The following is a 14,898-nucleotide window of genomic DNA, read 5'->3' on the forward strand; positions in this document are numbered from 1 at the left end:
CTAATTGAGGGAACCTTAGTTATTTTCACTAGCCTTTTAAGCTAGTTCTACTTATCCTTGTGATCGTTTCATGTCAGTCATTTTAACTGACTAGCCTACTTGTTTCGCATTTGTAGTCTTTTTGAAAGGTTGTAGAAGCCGAATTTCAGTATTCGTATTTATTGCTAAGCTAAGGCGAGCTTCACCGTGTGGGAAGGTTCTTCTGTTTAACCATTTTTGTTCACCGAGAAGACAAAATGGCTACGTTTGACCAGGATTTCGAAGTACGTAACTTATTTCCTCTCTTCACGACACCCGTTTTTACGAAGCTTACTGCCCGTAAGAAGTCGAATCACCATTCTCAGCAAAATGTCCCCGGTACCACTATGAGCGCCGCGAGAGTCGCGGACAATATGGACGATGCTATTCACTGGATCCCAAGGAGAAACTGCCGGTATGTTAGCCATTCGGTTTAAGGAATATGGCTTACAGGTCTACACAAGTAACTAGGGACAGTGCACTGAACTGAACCGTTTGAGTATCTGCATTTGCAAGCTTGCAAGGGAACGGAACTAAAATTCCGCGCTGTCCAAGCCTGCAGCTGTCAAACTAGCATAGCATTTAGCACCCGGTGCCTATTTCCACTAAGTAGTGAATGTGTCACCTTTAGTAGAAGTTGTATTACATATATCTCAATATTTATTGCACAATTGTGTTGGATACATATATATAGTATTTGATAAAGTGTTGGTAAAATGTTTAAGAACGCGAATCACGAGGATCACTTCTTAGGGGCGAAGACGCCTCCCGTCTCTCCCACCGGTCATGATGTGGCCTCTCTCGGGCAAGACAGCCAGGGTAGCTCGTGGGTTAGCATGTTATCTTTGGTCTCTAGGCCCGCACTGTCATTGCTTCAAAAGGTTTTACCCGGACGCACTCGTACCCCTGCCCTTTCAGACTGTATTTCAGGGTTTTCTAGTGGAGATTTTAAGCAGAACCTAGTTGACGCAGAAAGTGTGTTTTTAGGACAGCTAGACAACATTATCCCCGTAACTCAGCGTTCAACTCACATGGCTTACCTGCATTGTCAGCAGGAGTGTGCCGCAGAGCTACAATCAGACTGTGCAGGCACATTCAATTGGTTAACTGCCGATTCTTTGAGCGAGTTAGGGATTGAAAATGCTGCAGAAATTAATGTAAACATTCAACCACAAACTTCTGTTGGGTATTTGGAAACCGTACGGAGTTTGCTTAGTCAAGTTGTGTTGAATACGGCGTCGGCTCAGGAAATGAGACACGCTGAAACAGGACAATTAATCGGCGGGGAAACTTGGTCGTCCGCTGTGACTTCCCCGTCAAAGAGTACCAGCAACTGGTGGGGCGGGTTTTGGGGCAGCGAAGATAAGTCTCAAAGTTGGCTTTCAAATTTGTCTTGGAGTAAAGAGGTGACGGGAACCAGCGCTCAAAACAGCAGCAAGCATTATATTCAGTCGGAGATGGGCACAAAGGCCGCTGTTGCCAAACCAACGGAGCTGTTTTCCCAGTGGCATAATGTAGAATCAATGCACGGCGAAAGCGCTGGACCACCGCGCCACAAAGAGGAACTTCTGTACAATGCCAACCTTCAAACAACCCGTCCTGAATCGCTCCAGAGCTCACAAGGTCTCCCATTAGAACACTGGCCAGCTACCGCTATCAGTAGCCGACTTGTTAGCACCGGTGCTGCCACTGCCTGCAGTGAGGTGGCAGTTCTGACCCCTGACCAAGATCATGGCTATTCTAGTCTGGAAGAAGAGCACACAACCAGTCGACTTTACATGGTAAAGATGAATGGAGACAGTATTAGCTCTGCTACGATGAGTGCAGGTGGGAGAGAAAGGGAGGAGCAGGGAGAAACTGCAGCATCTGGTGACATGGACGGAGGAGAAGAGGAGCAGGGGAGGGTGAACTCCGACCTCTCTGAATCAGAAGATGAGGAGGAACCTCCGTCCCCAGCAGGCCCCCATGCCTGTCCCCTCCCCACCCCCACCTGCCAAAACAGGGCCATTGCCTACATTATGGGCAGCACCTTTAGCGACGACAACCAATCAGATGACTCTCTCAGCGAAGATGAAGAGGACGACGATGGTTTTGACAGCGAGGGCTGCTCTGACTCATCGGACTCAGAGGGCCTAGACGACGAAGATGACGATCAAGACGATGAATCCAACTCGGAGCAGGCGGAGGCCGAACGCCTGTGGAACTCGCTGTGCCAAAACAAAGACCCCTACAACCTCCACAACTTCACAGCCACCATCAGAACTACCACTGCCAGCCCACCTAGGACGGTCCGCCCCCCCACCTCCAGCAGCGCTACCTGCTCGCCTCATGCCTCACCCCTCAACCAGCCCCTCTCCCCCTCGCCCCTGTCCTCCTCCCCCCCCTCCCCAGCACCTCTGGAGTCCTGGGATGAGTCCAGTGCCAGCGAGATGGACGATGCCGAGAGTCTTCATCTGTGGAACTCCTTCACCGCCTCCTCGGACCCCTACAGCCCCCTGAACTTCCAGGCCCCCCTCAGGACTCAAGTGCCTCGCCAGGGGGAAGGGGGCCAGGGCAGGAAGGCCCGGATGGGTCACCGTCATGGCCCCTCGTCATCGCCCCAGGACAAGACCAGCGAGGCTGAGGAGAGACTGGACAGCGGCTTCTCTGAGACCCTGGGCAACGCACTCCCAGCCACCACCATCACCAGCCACTGCTGTGTGGCTATGAAGAAGGTCAGTATGGTCTGATGGTATTGATACACATACTCAGGCTGCGCCATGAACCTCATTTCCAGAGCAAAAGAGAGAAGTGTCTCAGTGTTTCTTTTGGGGGGTGTGGCTGCTATCTGAATCGTAATGTACTAGTGCTATCTTCTTCATTGAAGCAATCAGGCATCTGTCTCTTCTGGGAGAAAACATTGTAGCTAACAAACTTATCTGACAATACAATCAAGAATATTTTAACACATAGGCTACCTAGCTTAAGTGGCCTAAACGTTTTTGGAATGTATTTTCTTTACTGAAGTTACGTTACCGGTATATTCACTGAGTTCGCTAGTCTAGCTAGCTTGAGTAGCCTACAGATCTAGCTCTAGCTAAAGTGACTAGACTAGCTGGAACATTATTTCACAATTAATTAAATAATAGCCTAATAATTAGTTGGCCAACAACATCACAAACATTACATTGCGAATATTAATTTAAACTCAAATATATCTAACGTAAGGTTATTTAGCTAATTAAATGTGCGTTTTCTCTTACGCTATTTGAAGGATCTATCCTCTGCCCTGTTTGTCACTGCCAGGCTGAGTGGAGATGAGAAAGTGCTCCGCTGTACTTTAGTTTTTTTATGTAGTTTTTTTCAGTTGTCATTACTTTTTGAGTGATTGACGTCACTGCTCATCCTCTAATGGGAGAGAGCGCAGCAAAAGACCATTTAATTGCGACTTCGTTAGGGCTGTCCCCGACTAAGATTTTCTTTGGTCGACCAAGACTCTACTAAAACGTCTGAAAATCGACTAATCTAAATTTGAAACGCTTTTTTTCCCACAAAAAAAACGTCTAAACATTTTCTCGATCTGACTCAATGGCTGCTGGACATTGCAGATTCAGCCGCTAATAGCCTACTAATAATAAGACTCGTATCACCAGTCCTGTTGTAACCGAATGCCGATGGTATTTAGTATCTCTTACAATGTACTACAAATAAAAAATATTGTTTGTTTAACATGCAAATCATCAGAGCGCGCTTATCACTGCCTGAAAACTTGCTGCATGCGAACTTACGTAGAAGCTGAGTGGGGAACGGTGCAACAGAGAAAGATTTTGTTGTCTTGGCCGGAGAAGATAATGTAATTCGATTTGGATGTGATTCTTATAATAGGCATATTCATTTTTCAACCCAGCGCGTTAGCATGAGCGAAGTAGGGCTAGGCCAACTTACGTTTTTCAGGTGGTAGGCTACATCATATTCGACGTTGAACTATGAAAAATAAACCGTTGTTGGCAGAGTTTGCATTCAATGTTTTTCGAGTCACCCGGTACTTTGTAAATGTAAATGTACTTTAATGAAATGCTGCCATACCACAGATTTCTTTGCCATTTTGACTAATAACACCGACAAAGTAGGCTATGGCAGAGTTTGTAGTTCGGCAGCCAATTGTGCTCGTGCCGTGTGCAAAATACCAAACCAAAACAAAGCGCAGATTAACGAAAGGGAAAACAGTAACACCTTCTTTTAAATTATATATTTTTAGAGTTGCTTTATTTGTCTTAAATAATATAATCTACAATTTCTGTAGAACATTTCGTTAATTCAGCAATGATGACACAAGCGGGAATCAGGTCTCACACTGCCATACGGCAGCTCGACTAAAAAAATCTTAGTCGACCAAGAGCATATCGACCAGAAAATCGACTAGTCGACTGAGTGGGGACAGCCCTAGACTTCGTGATATTTCATAGAATTCTGAAGCAGCGGCTGCAATGATTTTGTAGCTGCTGCAAAATGCATAGGAAACACTGGAATAAGGATCTCAGAAGAAGAAAGCAGGCATCAGTATTATTCTACATATCTGTTAACTTATGTTTATGGTTTCTTCATTTGTTGTAAATTGAACTAGTTATATAGTTATTCTGTGCTGAGTTCAATGCCCTGAGGGGTACTCCGTTTCACTTTTGATCTAGTTTTCCTTTACTGTATGAATATACTGACCTTGGACACGGTCACCTGCTTGTGACTGTAATCAGGGAACCGTATCTGGAGGTTAACCATGAGGAACAGACGTCTCCAGCTTTATACTAGGATGACTCACTCTATTACACATTTACAGACTTTTTCAAATGTAGCCTACTTCGTTGGCTGAAAAAATGTATGCATACATACACTACGATCTAAAAGGCAGGATAGGCAAGTTTTGTGAACCTAGCAATTTTAGCAAGAGAATGAATGGATTGAAACCAAAATATCCCACCCCTCCCTTAAAAGTCACTCCTCAAACTCATGAAATACTTTTCAGCCTGACTACTTTTCCTTTCGCCGCCCATGTTATCCAATTGGACCGGCCACACAGGCTGTGAAGCGCCGCAACACAACTCGCGCTCTGTATAGATTGTTTTGGCAGCTGGCCAATTTTATCCGCAAGCCGCTTGCAAATTCGGCTGCAAGATGATAAAATGCACCATATTATATGATCTATTTGGATAAACAAACGTTTAGATTTTATTACGTTAGTTGTAGGCTATAGCCTATCACTTAACACCCAACTTCACTACGCTGGTAACAAACAGCCAACCAGGTGTTTACCCCAATAAAAACTATATCCGATCAATTCTCAACATTTAAAAAAATAAAAAAATAAAAAAAATCCTGATTGATGATTGCGTTGACTGTCAAGCCAACATACTAGTTCAAGTCTTTTATTGTCAGATGCACAGAACAGCATGAAGTCAGACTATAACGTATAGGTACTAGGGCTGGGCTGTATGACGGTATATACCGTGCGACGGTAGAAATGTGTCTACCGGGAGAGATTTGGCTATTATTTATAGTATTTTGTCTAAGCGGACCACATTCATGCCGATGCTAATTAATTATATATTTGATGACCCATTCTGCAGGTAACCAATTCGATTTGTTGTTCAAGTTTTATGTCTCGTGCTGTAAAATTATTGTTGTAAAATTACACTGGTGGCGTTGCTAGCATTCTTGATCTAGGATGACTAGTGAAGACTTACTAAATGAGAGTGAGGTCATGCCGGGAAATATCAAACTGAGGCTTTAACATATCGACCGAGCTTTAACGAGGTTGATACGCCGAAACCGAAGTTAGATATGGATAGTAAAACTCAGACTGATCGCTTTCGCTCATTTACAAATTTTCGTCGGAGGGCATTACGGATCCGTATTGAGCTGTGAGTAGGTCACCACACAGATGGCATGACTGCGCATCAGCCAATCAGAACGCTCGTACTCGTAACTTTTTGGAGTTTTTTGTTTTTAACTCATGTTGTCTCATGTGCGGCAGTTGTTGTTTGTAATAAATAATCGAGTGTGATGATGAAGTATGGTATGGTTATTTTGTACCATTTCTTAATTGAATTTACAGAACAATTACTATACCGTGATATATACCGTAACCGTGATATAAAATGACTCATACCGTGATAGATTTTGGCCATATCGCCCACCCCTAATACGAACTCAGAACATAAATGACACAACATAAATTACACCTATGATAAGCAAAAATATAATGAACCTCCTAAATATACAAAATAATATACAATACAGTATACTAAACCTCTAATATTATGGATCTTAATCAGGGCCAAATGTTTTGTTAATTTGAAATATATATATTTAGGTTTTGGTCTAAAACTTGAAAAATAAAACCCTGTATTCAAACTAAACACACTTTTCTTTCAGTTTGAATAAAACTTTGATAAAATTCTGGAATTATTTTGAATAAATTATACATTTTCATTTTTAACTTTATTTGTTGTCAGTTCCACATTTCATGTTTTCAGATTCAAAGCTTATTTTTGTACGGCTTCAAAACATTTTTTCTCAGTGTCAGATTTGTTTTTCAGTTTCAGATCAGTTATTTTCAGTTTCAGACTTTTGGCCCCGATTTTGCGTAGGGGGCGTGGCTTCAACTCAGAGGGGCGTGGAATTATGAGTGACAGCCTAACGGTACGTGTGCACTACAGCGTTTAACGCTCTGCACCGCTTGCCTTCCCACAGTACATCACGCTCGGGGGCGTGTCCGACAGGTTAATACAGAGTTGTAGTTCTCTAAGGTCACTGAGTGTTGTAGTCATGGCCAATCGTGCAGACTTGGGTTCATGTACTCACAATATCGATCAAAATACCACTTTTACACAATATTTATGTAAAAAATGCACAATATTTTACTAGTGCAAGATTACAGTACATGTTACGCCACCGGTCACTCAACCCAGTCATGTGTCGGCTGGGATAGCGAGCTAGCAGTGGCACAGAACAGTCACTTAATGTGACGAGACTGAATTCAAAGTATAAAAACACACCAGGGACACTGACGACATCGGCAACCTTGCATTATCATTTTAATGTATCCATCAAGTGGTATTTCAGACTGGACGTGCTGCGATGATGGCTCAGTTCACAACGACAAAACAAACAGATCAATTTGGTCTTGTCAATGGAACCATTTGGCAACTTTTTAAAAGTAACCTTTCCATTCAGAATCTTATTGGCATCCATTTCGGCGTCTCGCGCTCGCTATCCACTCAAAACGTAACGTTAGCCTACCACCAGAGAATGTCCAGGGCTCGACAAAACTATGGCCCAGGGCCAGTAAAAAGTAACGTCGGGACAGTTAAACTAGCAACTCACTGGCCCGATCGGGCCACTGCAAATTATTGATTGAAAAAAAAATTCGCATTGTAAAAGTTAACATCCTTCATATGTTTTGCTATCTGCTAAATGCATAAATAACTTTGCAGCTCGTGGGGCGCACAGTTGGCAAATCAAGAGTTGAGGAGTGACGAGTGGTTGTCAAATTGTAATTCTGTAATCTCTATATTTTTTTTTACAACTGGCGCAAGACTGGTGCGAGAAAATAAAGTTAAGATGGCAGCAAAGTAGAGCTACGAGCTCAAACGGGAGCAACTTTTTTTATGGAATGAAGATGCACTGTGTCGTTTGTCGTATGTTCCCGTCTAAAGCAGACAAAAGTGGATATTTTTACATTTTACACAGGCACCGACAATTTTCGAAAACAATACCTGACCAGCCATGTAAGCAGTAGCAGACAGCACCTGGTTTGCGTGACAGCTAAGCGGATGGTTGACAATCCATCTTCCAGGCCGTTGACTATGCTGGTCAGGAATTTAAATGTAGATGCCCATCGTGTTGTTGCACGATTTATAACAACGGCATATCACGTAATTAAGACGGGCCAGCCGTTCGCCTCGTTCCCCCAGGCTATTGAACTGCAGCAGAAGAATGGTGTCGACTTGGGTACTTAGTATCATACTGATGAAATGCTATGGAAGCTTTTATATATTAGCATTGAGGGACCAGAGGTTTCAGTTGTGCAGAGATGGCTGTCAGCAGGGAAGAGAGCACGTCACGTTTGAGGTTAAAAGTCAATTGTTTTGCTGACTATTACCTTTTTATTTTTTATCACTAGAAATGTGATTTCATTTTTGTTCTTTTTATATCCAGGATGTGTTTAATAAATGGTTAAACATGTTAACAGAATAACACAACTTATAAGTCTTTGGTTGATAAACTAGAGAGGGTACAATTTCTGGGGAAATTGTAGGGTGTGCTTGCTTGCGTCGTTTGCAGGTGGGTCCGTCCCCTTAAGTTTTTCTCTTCTAGTGAAACTTTTCAAGCATTTAGCCTACTCATATTGCACAATTCATTAAGAACCCCCTTTGAAACAAACTACTGTAACAACATTGTCACCGGCAGTATTTTAGATGGAATCGCGATTCAAACAGTACCATCTGCTAACTGAAAATATGCCCCCAAAAACGTAAATAAGCTTGACATCTATTTAGGGAGAATTGGCTAATTCAAAAGAGGTTTGCTACGAGCAAGCTAGTTGCGGTGGCTAGCCAAACTTCACTGAGTGAGGGGATTGTTTGAAAGTGCCGGAAATGAGAATGTTTCTTTTGACATAAAGTTCAGGCTGTGGCACTGAAGCCAGCGACACACCACACAAGCTTGAGTTTAAATACATTATTTAATGTTACATTACTTACTGTACATGCAAGTCTTGATTTGCTTAAATGTACATGTATGATGCTGCTAGTACACCACGGCACGATACTCGCTGTGCAACAGCACATCTATGCACGTTGTATCCATGCGTCGTTGCTAACGTGTGCTGACGTTGTGACGTAGGCTAGCACTGAGTACCCTTTGTTGACACAAGGCACTTTTTGCCACAAAGTTCAGCCTAAACCATGCAACGGAACGTAAATCCCAATAAAAGCAACGCAATCGTGACCAAGACGAACATTTTGACACCGACGTTGTCTATGTAGTCCAAATATTGACTGATCCTTAGGGATGGGAAAATAATAATAAGATACATGTGAGAAAACAAAGGTTGTGCCCTTGCCGGAGGCAAAGCACACTCAATTACAACTTTTGGAGGGGGGGCCAGTAAAAATTGTCTTGGGGCCAGTAAGTTTCAAACCCACTGGCCCGGTGGGGCCAGTGCCAAAAAATGTTAATGTTGAGCCCTGATGTCTAATATACCTTAAAGATCCTGTAAAGTAAATTCCATGTTTTGCTTCTAAGTACATTATATACGTGTGAAATGAGTTCCTGAAAGCATGTGCAAAGCGCTAAAACTTTGTCAATCTGAAATGTGGAGTAAACCGAAGAACAGTTTCTCTTCTGTTTTCAGATCAGGTATTAATGGGCGGAGCCAAAAAATGCCCTATCTACGTCATTTCCCCCTATCTACGTCAGATCACTGCTTGGCTCCTCCTGCTGTACTGTTATTGTAGCCTACATCAGCTAGCTAGCTAGCTTCAGGATGTCTCCCACCACCCACAACTGCATCTTCCCTGGATGCAAGAACTCCAGCTGCGCTGCAACGCCATTTAAGTTCCCTATTGATAATGAAAGGAAAAATAGGTGGATAGATTTTGTGAAGAGCCACGCTCATGGAAAGCTTTGGATAAACTCCAACAGCCGCCTCTGCACTGACCATTTCACGGCGGACAGTTTTAACATGGACCAGAGACAGACAGGGTTCACCAACACACGGCTTCGCTTGCAGCGCGGAGCCGTACCGAGCATCGCCCCTCCGGCCGTTCATCCTCCGGTCGCACCTGGACCATCCACCGCCACAGCAGTTCATCACTCAGTTCTGTGTGCTTGTTATAATTAAACTAGATAATTTTTCCATAGGTATCTCTGCTATGAGTTAGTGCAAACCACTAAATTGATATTAGGCTACTCAGTGTAGAATGATATTTTGGTGAAATGGTAGCTAATGTGTTAAAGTAGCCTAGTTGGAGAGCTCACTGTCTGCTGTCTCTGGTGTCCATTTTTCTGTTACAGCTCAGGGGAACATTTCATTTATATGCATCTGTATGTTTCACTCATTGAACAAATAAATTCTAATTCTATACGTTTTGGTTCGGCTTGACATAGTCCATTATCTGGGTCGGAGGTAGGCACTAGGCAGCGAGGGGCGGAGCTTCAGCTCCTTCAGGCGACACACCCCCCCCAGTCTCAAGCAGAGAAGACTGCTGATTTTTTTTCACGATTTCAAAGCCTAATTTAACATACTTGTCGGTGTTATTTTTTCATTCAAATTTGGATGGGTAGTTAATAACACATTATTCTGTGGTGTGGCGAACTTAAAACTCGTTTCCAGGTCCACTTTACAGGATCTTTAAACAGGCTCTGCTACTACTCTTTAGCCGGCTCGCAAGCCCAAACAAGTGTGTGCCTGTTGTTTTGTTTCCGGTCTAGCTAGATCCGGTGTGGTGTTGTAGTTTTTCTAACTTCAGTAGTCGTTGCAACAGCATGTGAAAAAAACAACTGAGTTTGCTAGGCCAAAAAGAACATTAATCTTGCGCAAAAAAAATATACGCCGTTAAAATGGGTTTGCGTTAACGCCGTTAATAACGCATTTAACTGACAGCACAAAAAAAAAAAATATATATATATGGTTTTTTAACAAACGGGAATGTCATTTTAGAGCATATCCAGTCAAGAACAGGAATAAAAAAATGTTTGAAAGTAGAAAAAATACAAAAACTTTGTGATTGCAAACCTAGCAGGCACGAGGCCCCCAGTGGCACAAGGCCCTGGGCGGTCGTATAAAAACTGTTATGCTTTGTAGTATGACTGTCATTAGATATGTAAGCCGCTGTTGTAGTGCGGGCGTGCATGTGTGGCTCTTTCCTATGGTGCGTTTTTTTTGGGGGGGATCTTTATGCTGGACTGGTTAGCCACTCCTGACCTATACTAACCTAAAGACAAGTGACCTAAAGACAAGTGGGGAGCAATTAGTGCAATAATGCAGATAGTGCAAACAGTAGCTGAAAGTGACAGTGTGTAAAGTGGCAAGTGAGAAAGTGGCGAGAATGTATCAGTTTCCATTCAGAAGCCTGATGGCCCTTGGGAAGAAACTATTCTCCAGTCTACATGTGAATATTTATACTGTGTGTGAGTGTGTATGCGTGTACTAAGGGACACATCTGTGGAATATGGAAAGAAAAGACGGCAACCAATTGGAAGCATAGATGGTCCAAACGTCTTAAGACATTTGAAACGGCCGTGTTAAGACGGCAATTTCTTTCATCCTAAAACGGACAGATGTGTCGTCTTAACACAAACGCTAAATTACAGGTTTTGGCATATGGCTTTGGCTACCACCAAACTGTCCGCAGAAAGCGAAAATGCGTTTTGGCCAATAATTGTTGATTTGTTAGCCTTTTATTAAGTGATTCCTTTGTCTCGTGATATCTTGGGAGATCCCATGTCTGACACATGATAACTTGTGATACCAGCCGAATTGATGCGGCCGCAATTTAGAATTCACAAACTGTTTTTCACTACTCCTACAAAGTATGTCCAATGTTCACCAAATTTGGGAGAGATTATCTTCAGACCAAGCCTCACTGAAGTTATCACATGGTTTTTTGATTTTCGAAAGAGTTTGTCCGATGAAGCCAATCAAAATTGTTGCGTCATATGTGACAGTCCAGTCAAAAGGGTACGTTGTCGGCATCCCGTATTGTTGAAGAAGCCACTCAATATAATAAACAACATGTTAAGGATCACTAAATACTCATAATTTGCATAATGTGCAGCCGTATGTAGGCTATGTTTGTCTGTAAAGTATCTTTAAATATAATGTTTCATATGTAGTTGTGTCAACTTCCAAGCATGCCTTCTGCGTGTTTGCCGTACATTTTTGTCATACGTTCCTTTTAGCCTACATCCACGGACTAAATAGAATGAATCGGCTAATCTCGGACATTGCATTGTACACAGGATACATTTCCCCCCCCCCCCCCAAAACTGATTCTCAAGAGCACGCATGAAAAAGGTCAACTTAGTGTAGCTGTCAGATTTGGCAGTCTGTTTGGTAGAAATATGAGGCATTTCACTTCCACTGAAATGGAAAGAGAATTCTCCAGTGTGCGGTGTCATTCAGAGTCATTTGAGCCAACCAGCCTCCTGCATCACAGCCCCCAGTACACACCCGCTTCTGTTACTTAGCAACAGACAATGACCTGGGAGAAGAAAGACTGAAGTCCAATATATGCTTCTGCGTTTTTCGAAAAACGGACACATGGGAACGCCCTCGTCTCCGTGGAACGCCCTCTACGAGCTCTCCGTCAGCCCTCGGACACCTTGACGTGCACCTCCTGAATTTTCTAACTGTCCGTCGTAATTTCGGAGAGCTACGGAGCTGTGATTGGTCAGTATTAAGAACCACTTGCGTCGGGGGCGGGGTTGCCGTGATAAACAGGACCAACAGAATCCTTTGACCGCCATTGCTGTAAGTTTTTAGAATTCATATTTCAGCTAAACAGAAGAATCAGAATCAGAATGGGATTTATTCGCCATGACAGTTTGCACAGACAAGGAATTTGCTTTGGCAGGAAGGTGCATACAATAAACATATACCTAAAATTTAAATATGTGACTATCTATACTAAGGGTACATAAACTAGCAGTACTAAGTGGGATTAGGTACAGTACATGTAAATCAACATCTGAATAAAAATGTGACGAGAAATGGGCAGTGTAGTTGCTGAAAATGTGCGTATTTTATTGATGAAACGGCTAATTTTTCAATTTGCTCTGACTTCTCGATAACCTAGATAAATAAACACTCGACAACGACTTACAAAAAAACGTTGCACCACCTACTCTTCTGCCGGTGAATTGTTTTCAGCACTCACAGCCTACGGAGAACCATAAACGAAGTCTATCCGTGCGCCCGCCCATCCGTAAACGGAGACGCAGAAGCATATTTCGGCCTTGAGAGGGAAGAAAATAAAATTTCACAGACGGACTTTTCCATGACACTTTCTGCCTCCGAGTGTTTAGTCTCAGTGCTTTTGCAATAATCTCATTACGTTCCCTTAATCCAGGGCCCTCAGTGTTGCTGAGCTCCACAGGCATACTCGGAACCAGCTACCAACCCCCGCTTTAATTAAGCCACGTTGTCATTGCATTGAGCGGACTTGGTTACACCCCACATTAATTTCATGGTTGTTGGTGAATTAATGAAACCGTTCTAACATCTGGGTAAATGGATGAAACGGATGAAAATTCATCTGTTTGATGTTTACATTACAATTTTTCAGGACTTGGTAGAAAAACATTTCTGAACATGAAACACACAGCCCTGTTGTCTCAAACCCATCTTATGATGGAAAATTTATTTCAAGTATCATAAACTCCAGACCGTACAACACAAGCTGCAGTCAACCAACCCACATCATTGGTGAAAACACAGGATTTAATACAACTATGCACTCAATTTCTTCACCTGCAAACTGACAATGGTCTGCCAGCTTTTGATATAACAGCGGTGATCTTGTTTTCCATACATCCTAACTATTACCAGGTTGAATAACCAATAGACACATCATTAACCAATTACTGTGTATATCTAATTGAGTGGTTCTTGAATTAAAGTAAAAGATGTCCAAGTAGATGCTTGTGTGTAACTGCAAAAGCTTTAGCAGGTCTCGGCTGCTCTGCAGAACAGCTATGGTTGAAGGCAAAGTGTTTCACGGTAGTGTTAACAGCAGGATCTGTGCAGTGTGTTTGAGTGACTGGACCTCCCAACCCTGACCCTGGTGTCGCCTCTCCAGGTGCGTTTCTGCGAGCAGGTGGAGGAGTTCTACAGCGGCCCGGAGGACCGGCGCAGCCCCTGGGAGCAGCTGGCCCGTGACCGTTGCCGCTTTCTGCGCCGCGTACAAGAAGTGGAGGAGGCCATCGGTCATGTGTTGGTGCCCGCCTCCCGCTTGCTGGCCTATCAGAGACTGGGCCAGCAGCAGCGTGAGCACAGTTGAGGAGCAGGAGGATCCAGACTGCTTCACTTCTGACTTGTAGCCCAGCTCCTCCTCTGAGCTCATCTCCATTCGGCCCTCAGGACCCTCCTGGTTGGGTCACAGCAGACTGCATCGATACTGCAGAGAGGAGATTCCCCCCCCCTTTCCCCTTTGTGTTCGTGAGATGAAATATTTCAGTGTTCACCCAGACTCATACAAACCCCATGTTCTCCACCTTGTTTTGCTGTTGTGTGTTTGAACCTACAGTACTGTGGTGAAACCTCAGTTATAACATGAGCCAGTCTAATCATTAAATCAAACAGGAATGTTCCTCTGAAGAGACATAGTCATAGAGAGGGACCCTATGGGCTCCATGGTCTGATTTGTTCAGGAAGAACTGGCTATACAGTTTTGTTTTAAATGTTTTTCATTTCCCCAATGTCTGCTCCTTTTAATGCAGCGCTGCTGGTGATTCCTCCCTCACACACACACACACACACACACATACATTGTCTCACACACACAGACTCAGCAAGCAGCTGAGCTACAAGAGCATCTGCATACCATCTGGTGTTGGCTCACAGACAGTTTCAGAACACACATTCTTGCACCTCCCCCTCTCATGGTAAAGTTCCAACAGGACCAGACTCCAGGAAACCCTCACAAGGAAAATACTGACAAACTACCTTCTCCTGTATTCGATTTGTTATTTTTAATTGCAGAAACAAAGGTTTGGAAAGGCCTTTAGTCGTTGAATGCTTGTGGTTTACCCAGAAACCTTGTCTAGTCTAAAAAGACTCCTCACTCATTTCTTTTGTATAACAAGGGTTCAGCCCCTTGAACCGGGTCTTCTGCCAACTCC

At 43.4% G+C, this 14,898-nt stretch overlaps 1 protein-coding gene across 1 annotated transcript; it reads left to right on the forward strand.

Annotated features, from left to right (window-relative positions):
* Positions 1-14,470, forward strand: LOC136951830 (dentin sialophosphoprotein). Its single transcript, XM_067246446.1, has 2 exons — positions 1-2,732; positions 13,857-14,470. Exons 1-2 carry the CDS (start codon positions 735-737, stop codon positions 14,055-14,057), a joined length of 2,199 nt encoding a protein of 732 aa, XP_067102547.1. The 5' UTR covers positions 1-734; the 3' UTR covers positions 14,058-14,470.
* Positions 14,471-14,898: the final 428 nt, after the last annotated feature.

The sequence above is a fragment of the Osmerus mordax genome, chromosome 1 (genome assembly GCF_038355195.1).
Source record: "Osmerus mordax isolate fOsmMor3 chromosome 1, fOsmMor3.pri, whole genome shotgun sequence".
NCBI classification, from domain to species: domain Eukaryota; kingdom Metazoa; phylum Chordata; class Actinopteri; order Osmeriformes; family Osmeridae; genus Osmerus; species Osmerus mordax.

What these genes read in the sequence shown, in the direction of transcription:
- LOC136951830 (XM_067246446.1), top strand. Translation starts at nt 735, where the DNA reads ATGTTTAAGAACGCGAATCACGAGGATCACTTCTTAGGGGCGAAGACG. An exon ending in GCTGTGTGGCTATGAAGAAG is followed by an intron (nt 2,733 to 13,856) that starts GTCAGTATGGTC and finishes TCGCCTCTCCAG; the next exon opens with GTGCGTTTCTGCGAGCAGGT.